The sequence below is a fragment of the Stegastes partitus genome, unplaced genomic scaffold (genome assembly GCF_000690725.1).
Source record: "Stegastes partitus isolate 25-593 unplaced genomic scaffold, Stegastes_partitus-1.0.2 Scaffold420, whole genome shotgun sequence".
NCBI classification, from domain to species: domain Eukaryota; kingdom Metazoa; phylum Chordata; class Actinopteri; family Pomacentridae; genus Stegastes; species Stegastes partitus.
This window is the reverse complement of record NW_007578151.1, coordinates 43,741-55,180: the sequence shown is the minus strand read 5'-3', so window position 1 is coordinate 55,180 and position 11,440 is coordinate 43,741. Positions and strand designations below refer to the sequence as shown.

The 11,440-nt window shown below is 38.9% G+C and overlaps 1 protein-coding gene across 1 annotated transcript in view; it reads right to left on the bottom strand.

The window, feature by feature from the left end:
- Nucleotides 1-9,746: 9,746 nt before the first annotated feature.
- fpr1 (formyl peptide receptor 1) overlaps nt 9,747-11,440 on the bottom strand; it is a 10,259-nt gene continuing 8,565 nt past the window's right edge. Inside the window, exon 3 of the mRNA XM_008285877.1 lies at nt 9,747-11,439. Within this exon, the coding sequence (XP_008284099.1) occupies nt 10,629-11,439 (811 nt within the window). The 3' untranslated portion in view covers nt 9,747-10,628. The remainder of the gene's footprint in view (nt 11,440) is intronic.

Genomic DNA, 11,440 nt, shown 5'->3' with positions numbered 1-11,440 from the left:
TATACATTATATATATTATATATTCCTCATATATCCACAGTGTTCTCACCTCATCAGTGCAATATATTTATTCTACCGTCTGGTAGAATAAACTGTACATACTTCCTACTGGCTCCTTTTGTAAATATATTTATATATTCTTATTTGTCTTTTTTATACTTGCATTTTGCACCACTGGAGTTGTCTTTTAATTTTATTGTACTTTGTGTATGATGACAATGAAAGCATTCCATTCTATTCTATTCTATTCTATTCTATTCTATTCTATTCTATTCTATTCTATTCTATTCTTTGTGCACAAAGGGCAACCAGAGTGAAGCTGTTGCACTGAGCAATTATCCTTTTGTCTCTGCATTATTTTACCTCCTCTTCTTCCTAGAGAAGCACCAATCCAGTGTTTTTTTTTTGTTTTTTTTTTAATGACATATTGAGAAACAACAGTGAAAAGTTTGAACTTTTATCTTGAACAATTTCTGAGATTTTGTCCACTTCACTGAAAAGGAGAACTCTCTCACCTTTGACAATTCTTGTTGGTGTTTTAATGTTGAGATTTCGGCAAACAAGAAGAACATGGTGCAGAGATTCTGGATTCCCACATGAACACAAACCATCTGTATGCTCGCCTATAATTTTCCATCAACTCGACCACAATGACCTGGTCGTAAACTGCTCATGATGGCTTCATCTGCTCTGTTAGAGCTGAAATATAACCTTTTCACCATGTCTTGTGAAGAAAAATATAGCCTCCCCCTTCTTTCTTCCTTCCACTCCTTTTGCTGGTCATTGCTTAAAAATACTTTAATAATGCTGAAGCTTTAAAGCTTTTCCAATGTAGTCTTTAAAGCTACATTTTCCTTCAAACGAGACTCCTTAGCTTTTTTATCTGTAGCTTCATTACCCTCTATTCCTAAATGTAACGGTAACCACATTGACATCTTCGATCACCATCTTTGAAACCTCGATGTTCCATTACACGAGTAAACATGGCAGCAAAGGATAAAAATAGTTAGTTTGGTCGCTTCTGTGCACCACATGGCCTGCAGAGTTATCATTAATGCTGCTGTGAACGCTGACACTACGTTGGAAAGGCCTTGTTGAATTCCACATACATTCCAAATCCTGAACAATCAGTAAATATCTTCAACCGACATCCACTTTCGTAATTTACACGCAATAATAAATCCATCCGAGGCTCTGGGAGGAACCAGAAAGGAGCAGAAAAACACACAGCTCTATTCTAATGTAACGCTCTTGTTAGTTCATGTTGGTTTTAACAAGGACCGAGAGGCACAAGCTCATCACCCTTGTCTTGGGATCATTTTAAAGTCCTCTGTGGTTTCTTTTCTAGTTATATTTCTAATTTTTAGTACCTTTGAGATCCTCCAGTAGAAGTCTTTTGTTCCTTTGCTGAAAACTAAGAAGGACAAAGCGTTTGCCGTCTTGGCCCGAGGCTCTGGAATGATCTGCCTAAAGAAATTGGGTTGGCTCATTCTTTAAAGTCTCTTCTTAAGACATGCTTTCATCTGAGAGCCTTTCCTGGTTTTATTTAAGATTATTATTTCCTTTTAACTAGTGTCTTTTATTTTCCTTGATAATGTTCCTACTTGCTGCAAGGTGACTCTGTGGTTAGCACCGTTACCTCTCAGCTAGAAGGTCGCTGGTTCATGTCCCGGTAGGGGCACCGGGATCTTTCTGCCGTCTCCCTCTCTTGCTGCTGCAACGGTGTTGCATTTCTTTTTAAAAACATGCTCAAACTCGCCGTATGAGTGCACTAGGATTTTAAGTTCAAGTTGGCTGAAAAACGGAGCCTTCGTCTTCCCTGTTGCCATGGTGACTTGTCGAATCAGGGCTTCATTGATGCTGGCTTTTTATAGGTGTGGTGCACACGCTTAACTCCAGGTGAAACTAATCCGAGTTGATTAAACTAACTCAAATCTGCTTTTCTGGAATCAGAAACCCAGAGTTTCCTATCTCAGAGTAGATTAACTCAGAGTTCAGGATTAGACTCAGAGTTTGTAGAACCTGCTTTGTGAAACCGAGCCCTGGTCGTGTTTTACTACTAGATTTGTGTGCAGATTCAAATACAATAAAACCATAAACTAAGACCAGTCTCATTCTTATTTGACACATTTTAGGCATCTTGTTCTGCTCCTGAATCCCTCCTGGACAGATGAAGGCTTTTCATCCAATCAGAACCTAAAGGACTGAAAAACCTCGACTCCTTCAAGTGGAGACTCGTGCATGGTCATGTTTAATTCTGAAACTTTTTCCTCACATCTAGATGTCATAAAACATGTTCTCAGGAGCTGAGATCTGTAATAGACAATTCTGATAAGAATGTTACTGTTAATGCCTATGTATGTGCTTCTGTGCATTGTTAATACTTGGTACATGTAAAAACTCTAACTGCAATATGAATGTCCTTACATATACATGAGTCTGTGCATTATCAGTATTTATCTACTTATGGACTAATTGGTGCAGCATAGATAAAATCTTTGCAGTATTAGGCTTCTCTATCAATGTTTCTACCCATGAAAATATCTGTGCAGAACCACTGATTTGTGCAATATTGTTATTTTACATGTTCAGAGGAATTTGTGCATTATACATTTTTACACAAGGAAGACTCAGTGTTTATGTATATTTTGTTTATCTCCATGTTTCCACTAACCTAGTTGCTGCTGCTGTAACACTGCAAATTTCTCCATGGAGGATCAATAAAAGCTTATCTTATGTGTATCATGGTAACTTCTGAGCATAAGTTGTCGAGCATTTTGAACTTTTACTGCTTTGGGCACCACAGAAATTAATTCTTTCACCTTTGAAAGAGACTGTGTTTTCCTTATTTCTTTGCTTGCTTCACTCAGTTCATTCATTTAACTGTGTTGATTCAAGTGCAGATGGTCAGTTAATCTACACTTTGAAATAAACACTTTGAATAAAAGCAAGCAAACAAAAACAATTTATTTATTTATTTATTTTTTAGCTCCGGTAGCAGCTAAAGTTATTTGTACATTTTCATGTTTTATATATTTCAGTATTCAGACCTGACTTCAGAGTGGTGTCCTCTGATTTCATTCCAGTGTTGGAGTGTGTCTGCTCATCTTGGAAGGAAGCCTCCAATGCATTCAGGGTGGATTTGAGGATTCTGGCCCATGAATACATACAGCAGTGAAACGGCAGGCTGGTGGTTATAGAGACTAACTGTGATGACTCATAAATAATAATGAAAGACTTCCTAAGTAATAGCAGTGTAATAGTGTTTTGTTGTGTAACCTAACTCGTCTCGATCCTCTTCCAGTGAGGAATATCAAATGTACACCAGATGAGAGCGCGGTCGTGCATGCAAATTAAAGTGTGCAGGTGCGAGCCGACGATTGGTGGATCAGTCGCGACGCCTGCAGGTGATTGGCTCCTGGCCCACAACACAAGCCGCCAAGCTGGCACTGCTGCGCTGCGTGGAAAAACCTAGCTTCCACTTCTCCAACCAGACACTGCTATTCGGTCTCTTCTTCTGTAGCTTTTTTTGCCATATTGAGGAGTCTGTCTGTTAATCTGTTTCATGCCTGGGACCAGAGGAATTAACTCACAGAAAGTAAAAAAAAACAGTCATTTCTAGGAGAATGAAAGATTAATCAGTGCGGAATATTTTCCTCAGATTATCATTTGATTTCTCATTAGACATTGTTTTTGTTTCCATTGTGGCTGAAATGCCAATATATTTGGTTTTAAGTTTCCCAATTATGATCAGAAAGTTAAAGTAAATGTGTGTTAGGAAGCACAAGCTCCCTGTCTGAGCACAATCAGATCGTTTGTGTAGAGCGATGGACATGAACGACACACTATTGTTTGTCTGTTTACTTTATTTTGTCCAGTGGCTACAGAGAAAATTGCACTTTTTTTTTCTTGCATGATTAAAATGAGCGGCCTGTTACAAAATACAAAAAGTTTGCAGAAGCCATCACCTCAGCTTCTTTCTTGAGAAGGTCCTCTTGTCAAAGCAGCTCTTGAATAGGTTCCCTGAGTAGGCGGGCTCTTAAACATGATTGGATTATAGATGTGTCCTGATTGGCCAGTTTAACCTGAAAGGCAAGCACCTGCCACATATACCTGAAAGTGATGGGAGAGAAGCTGGTTTGTTCAAAAATAATTTTTTTGTTCATTTTGTGAGGGTTTTATATGTTTTGTTTTGTATTATTGTGACATGCAACTGCACATGGTTCAGAAAATATCACTAGTTGACATCTGCATTATCAGTTTTTTTTTGCTAATTTGTGCTTAAAGATGAAACCTTTTACAACAGTTTCACTTTTTTGTTTTGTTTTCAACTTTCAACTCAGCCATATTCAGAGATTATTTGATCTACTTGTCCAGTGTCGCAGATTCTGAATCAATTGCAAGATGACAAATTACAAATGGTAGCTCCTGAGATAAGACGTCATTCAACCAAAGCCTCAAATTTCCATGCCCAAGAAATGCGCCAAAAGTGGGTTGATGGGCATTTTTTGTCCTGGGAAATATCGGCTATAGCAAGCTAAAATTTCATAAATAGCATTAGAGATATCCAGAGTTTATGATTAAAAAGTTTCAAGCAAATCAGAGGAGGTCGATCTGAAGGCCAATAGTGATTTTAGACGCAATGACGCATTTGTACAACAGCATATCTTTGGATTAACATGAGTTAAACTGTGTTGACAAAGTGATATTGTAGAGCTTTGCTCTATTGAAATAATTCTGCCATTAGTGTTGTGCTTTGGGAGGTTTTAACAAAACCAAAAGCTGTCATTATTTTGTGTGGCATTAATTCACTATATTGTTTGTGTTGTGGAATTCTGGAAGAGGTTGATGTCGGATGAGGAACCCGACAGACAGACACACTGAAGACTCAGAACACTTCGGTTGAAATATGGTTTACTGATCAGGAGAAGTGAAACTAACAGAACAGCAGTTTACGCATGCAATGCCAGCAATTCAGAGGATTCTCTCACTCCTTCCTCTTACCTTCGGTGCACCACATTGAGTCTGGGTAAGAGGAAAACAAAGATAGTTCGGTACCTTGGTGCAATCTGGCCTCGAGAGGAACAGGGAGCGCTTGCCTGTACTCCTACAACAGATCTACATGAGGTCAAGAATCTGTAGAAGATTTGCCGATTAGTACACATCTGTTACAAATACTACTTTTACATAAGGAGGTCAGTCAGAGGAGATAAAGGGAAAAGCTGAGTACCATCTCTAGAAACTTAACTCCAATAGAGGAAGGTAATTTTTCCTTCACAGCTTGTAGTCCTCCATCCATTCCGTCCACTATTCCCATATAAAATCAAAGTTCAGCTGGTTGAAGGCTCTGCTTCTTGGTGTAAAGATGGGAAAGAACATGTACAATATATACAGTCTGTTTGTGGGTATATGTTGAGTTTAGATTGACCACTTTCAAGCATGCACATTTAAAATTCACTTATATTTTTAGTCATATAGATGCCCAGGAATGTAGTGCAGGATTTTATAGGTATGTGGTAACCCTCAGTGAGGGAACCTTCACAGACAGCCCTGCTTTTAAAAAAAAAAATATATGAGGTCAGAGGCTCTTGGAAAAAATACCAGTATTTGTTTTAAGGAAAATGGTGGAATCTTAAACAAACTGACCCATATAATTTGTTGGTCAAATATATTTAGTTTGGCTAGGTTGTGATGTTATTCAGCTGCAGTGATGAATAATTTGGGTGTCTGTGGTCTTTGAACATTTCTCTCAATTATACTCCCAAGTCCTTTAAAAATGATATTTAAAATGAACGTCTTGATCTATTTCATCAGCGTCACACAAGTCTTTAAACTTCTTTGAGGCACGATATGGGAGATTATCCATCCCTTAGAGAAAAGAATGAAGATTTTGGTTAAAAATTGCCGCTTCCGGGTCGCTGCTATAGCTCACCTGGTGAAGCTGGCCTCTCATATACAGGAGCTGTAGTCCTGAACATGGAGGTTATGAGTCCGCAGGTCCTTCCACTATTCTTCTCCCCCGCTTTCCTGTCTCTCTCTCAAATAAAGGCAAAAAGATAAAACTTCCTTTAGCAATGAAAGTAATTTATGCTATCCACAGCATAAATAAGTCATTTTTTTGTTGTCTTCTTTTTAAAAAAACAACTTACAAAAATAAATATGCTCAGACACGGGCCTCTCTTGCTTTTATTATATTTTCTAACATTGGTTGCAAGGATGAAAATGTCTTTTATTCTATACTGAATAAATTCCCATTTTGCAATAAAGCATGCAGGACCTTCTCATGTTTCTGATACAGACCTCCTATAAATATGCCTAGTAATTTAAAAGGCTGGCATTAACCTCCAGTGGCTTTTATTATGTGGGCATTCACTGAAAAAATATAAAAATAAAGTGGTGCAGTCGTGGTTAGGTGGAAAAGGAGGCGCTGGTCCACCAATAACGCAGGCACAGTGGCCATCCTTGAAAATGATGCTGTGCACTTTTTGAGATTTACGCAACCGTGCATTGAAAAGCAGATGCTGAGTTCTTCTGAGTTGGCACAAAGGTGATTTGTTTTTCCAGTGACTGCTCAGACATTATATAAAATTAATCTCTGAGGTTTAAGAAGAAAAAAATGCTGCACACCTGCAAGATTAAGAACACAAAACAAGCCTGATGAATACTGGCAGCACATTCTTTGGTCCACAAATAATTTGTTTGGATCAGATGGGGTCCGGTGTGGTTGCTGTATGCACCGACCACATATTTCACAGTCTGAGCGCATAAGATGAAGCGAAGATAACCACAGATTTGTACACCCAGATACTGAAAGACATTTTGATTCGCAGCCTCAAAAAGCTTGGCAGGAGAGGAAGTGAAAAGTGACATGAATTCCAATGGAACGCCTCTGGAATATTTTAAAGTGAAAGGTAGGGCATCAAAACCCCTCCAGCAAAGAGCTGCTGAAAACAATCTCTCTGCAGAATTGTGCAAGACTGATACCATCTGTGCCCAGGTTTTCCACTCATGTCCAACTGGTGGTAAAAACCAGAGCACGCTGGAGAGATTTGACGCCTCATGTAGCCCAGGAATGTCCCTCAGGAGGAGCTGGAAAACATTGCTGAGAAAAAGGAGGACATCTGGGCTGCTTGGCTTACTGTCAGCGTGACTTGATTTTGGATAAGTGGTAGAAAATTGATGGCTGGAGGGAAACCACCTGCTATCACAAGATTATCAGTAAAACATTCTATTTTTAAGCTATTAAATTAATCGAAATGATCAGAACATAACAGAAATCCATTAAACGCTTCTGATTAAATCTGACGCTTGCACGAAAGGCCTGCTCAAAATAGTATTTGTTTTATTGTAACTGACTAATGAGGACTGGAACACACATTAAGTGGGCTTCAGCTTTTAAAAGCACAAATAGCAAATCAGTTTGTACCATCAAAGGCTAAAAATGACTGTTGCAGTCTTGATTTCCTTCTAAAGTCTGCTGTCCTTTGTGTGCACCTGGTTCTGCAGCACATTATTTCATGCATTTTGGGTTGAAAAGAGCTCAAATTATATTTTAATAGTGGAAAATAACTAAAGCAATAAAAGCCAACAAGGTTTGTGTTGCAGTGTTACAGTATGAGTGTGGCATTCTCATTTTTTAAAAGGGTAAAAACACAAAGATTTCCAGGTCTGACAACATATGAAATACTGTAAAATCAGAACTAAAAAAAAAAAACAAAAATAAAATCCAGAATTTAGTTTTTGGTTTCAAATAGCAAATAGATAAACTCTGAATAACATCAGAGACGATGCAGCTACATATCTCCTGGATTCCATCTGCACTGACACATTGAAGCTGAAAAACAAATAAACTATAATCCAACCCTGCAAGTAAAAATTCACCTGGAGCTAGAATGAGTCATTTTCTAACATATATGGGTAATTTCAGAAGTGGTCCTTCCTGTCAGTTTCCAGATTTAAACAGACATTTTGAAAGACACTTGTCATTATTTGTAGGTGATGAAATGAGTTTGAGCAAGCACAGGATGTTTCAGTCAACACTGCTGGCACCACTTTAGTCACATATTGTTATTTGAGGTTATGTGGGGATTTTTGAGATGTACAACCAAAAGAAGAAGTCAACTCCAATATTATTTTTAATCAATACATTTTGGTATCAACAAGAACTGCAATACAACTGGTACATTCCTGTGTAGAATTACCTAAATGCCAAATCAAACTGTATTACCTCTCAATAACTGCATTATTTCCAAGTCAGCAAACAGTATGAACTTATGAACAATCAAAAACAAATACTTTAGAAAGGCTACATTAAAAATACAGGTCCAAAGTAGAAACTTAATCCAATGAAATTAAACAAGCCTGTGATCGCTGAAACAAAACTGAGCATATTTGTAATTTCAAATTTGCCTGGAGGAACTAAAAAGCTGATTGCGAGGTTTCACGAAGGGGAATGTCCAAATTTATGGCAGAAACATTCTCACAGCCTGGTACAAAGAAGTGGTTTTGGCCTCCGTAGCTCATTTCCCCGTTCTTGACAACCATACAGGGGCTGAATTTTCCCATAACTCATTAAATTTAAATTGTATTGTAACTGAAGAACATGCATAATTAAGAGTGTGGCCGTTCTGAATGACATATTGGGAACATTTCAGATCTTCGTCTCACACAGGAAAACACTTTTGCTATTTAATATTTCTCTAAACTAGTGATGCACGATATTAAAATTTCTAGGCCGATATTAAGATTTCTGATATCGCCAATAACCGATATTACCGATGTCGATATTCAATTTTTGTTCACACCAAAAAATGAGTATAAGTAAGCACTGTGAGAATGTGAAAACTATTCAAAAGAAGTCCATTCCAATAGTCCCATAGTCTTCTTTATTACATAACAAAAGTAAAACATATTTAAACATATTTGAACATATTTAACATTCAAGTCCAGAACTATTTAGGTAAAAACATCTGTGAAATAGCAGCAATTCAAATGTAGAGACTAAGCCGCTAATGTTAGACAATCATCGGTTTTTCACATCAGCTAAATCTGTTCATCAGCCGATATATGGGGAAAAAACACTAATATCGGCCGATACCGATGTGGTTGCTGATATATCATGGCACCCCTACTCTAAACCAATGTCCTAGGTGGTGGCAAGCCCAGGATGCAGCAACAGTGTCCCTGCAAAATAAAAACGGGGGACGGACTTGTTTTGGTGAAACATTTGCATGCTGGAAGGTGAGCACTGTCAATAAAAAAAAAATTATACGTCTTTGGCAAAGCTTTACATTTTCAGCGTGCAGGTTGCTGCTTGGAGGTTGTTTCCTTTGGTGAATTGTAGTTCGAAAGTAGGAACACGCAGACAGTCGAAGGAAAAGAGAAGGCCAGTGACAGGACATGATGAGAGGGAGAAAAACAAGCAGTGAGGACAGAAGGCTCAAGCAAAAACTGGCTCACAATTGGTAGTGAAGTCTAAAATCTGGCAAAGTGCAGCCGTCTTGATTACAGATCTGATTGCAGCAGGTGGGACTCCAATCATCTGTCTTCACTGCTGCAATCAAGCACACAGCCATGCACCCAGACACACAAAGAGCAACAAAGCCACGAAGGCAGGGAGGCAGGTTAGACGTTAAAGAAGCAGGATGCAGAGGGATGCAGAGGGAGATGTGACGAATGGTGACATCCATGAATCAGTGCACAGGAAGAGATCAACACGACAAGATCATGAAAATGAACACACAAACTAAAATCATTTTTGTTCAATGCAATGAAATTGTTCCATTTTATTTTATTTTTTTTGTGCATATTTCACTGCTGACACTACTGCCTTAGAATTAGGAGAGCTCAAGATTTTTTTTTATTTCCTAAATGACACTATAACACCTGCATTTACATTTAGTTTTAATCATTTCAAAACCTTGCTTTTTTGTGACTGTACATGGGATAAAAACACAATAAATACACCATTTGAAATGTATGACAGGTCAGGATTTTTTTTTGTTCATCACTAATAATTAAAAAAACATTCTAAGGAATATTATTATGATGATGATTATTATAGTGGAATATTATCTTATCCCCAAACATAATAAAATACGAGACAATATAGTAAATGTTTCTGAGTCAAATGGAGATTTAAAAAAATTTTTCAGACAAATAAGACAACCTTTGTTGGGAATTGTTGTGTATTTAGTTAACTTCCTGTTTGCCAAACAAACGTCACTTTTATGATGCTCATGTTGCACAAATTTCAACCGCCAATCTAACGTAATACTGATTTTGAAATGACAGGATATTTTACAATCCTTTCTAGTTCAATCATGGTGAGTCAGAGAGCAGCCCGCAACAAGACTGCATAGATCTGGTGCATCCATTTGCTGTGTATAATTAAAAATACTCCATTATCTTGTTGAGCGAAGGTTTTGCCCACATAAGGCAACACAGTCTTGATGATTCTTATTATTTAACAAAGCATACAGAAAAGTCATAGAAATCAAACCACATCTCTGTAAAAGGATTGATTCTGAGACACTATGTACAAGTTGTGTAACGCCAAAGAAGCCTTTTGACGTTTACATTGACATTTGTGTCAATGGACATTCAGTATAAGTGTCTTCATGGCACCTTTACACCTCAGTATCATCAGCTGCTGAATTGTCTTTGCTCTCCCCTGTTTTTGTGTCATTGGTGGAGCGTGTCTCCTCGTCCTCATGGAAGGCTGACTCCACGACCTTCAGGATGGATTTGCAGACTTTATCCTTGAAATCTTGGCCCATGAATACATACAGCAGTGGGTTCAGGCAGCTGTTGAAGAAGGCGAGACTGGTGGTTATGGGGACGCTGACGGTGATGATAAACTGCCATCTCTCGCTTGGTACACCTCTCGAGAATGCTACCAACTCAACAATGCCCATGATGTGAAATGGAGCCCAGCACAGGAAAAAGGTGATGATGATGGCAGCGATGATCTTAAAGGTGCGGCTGGACTGGCTGGCCAGGGTTGGGTTTCTCCTGAGGCGGCAGATGATGACGGTGTAACAGGAGACGATGACGGTGAAGGGGACGACGAACCCCAGGAGGAAGCGGACGACGGCCAATGCCTCATGACGAAACTCTCGCAACTGGTTCACGGAGGGCGTTTCGTAGTCATTGGAAAGAGCAAAGTTGTTGAAGCAGATCGTGAAACCATCGGGGTACGTCTCGGTGTCCCTGAAGACCAAGTATGGAACGCTGAGAATCAAAGCCACCACCCAGACTCCAAGACTCACCCAGGAGGCCTTGCGTACGTTTCGGTGGTTCTGCGCCCAAACTGGCCAAACCACCGACACGCATCTGTCCATGCTGATCACCATCAGAATGTAGACGCTAGCATACAAGTTCAGAAAGCTGACGGCGGTGTTCAGCTTGCACATGAACTTGCCGAAGGGCCAGTGGAAAT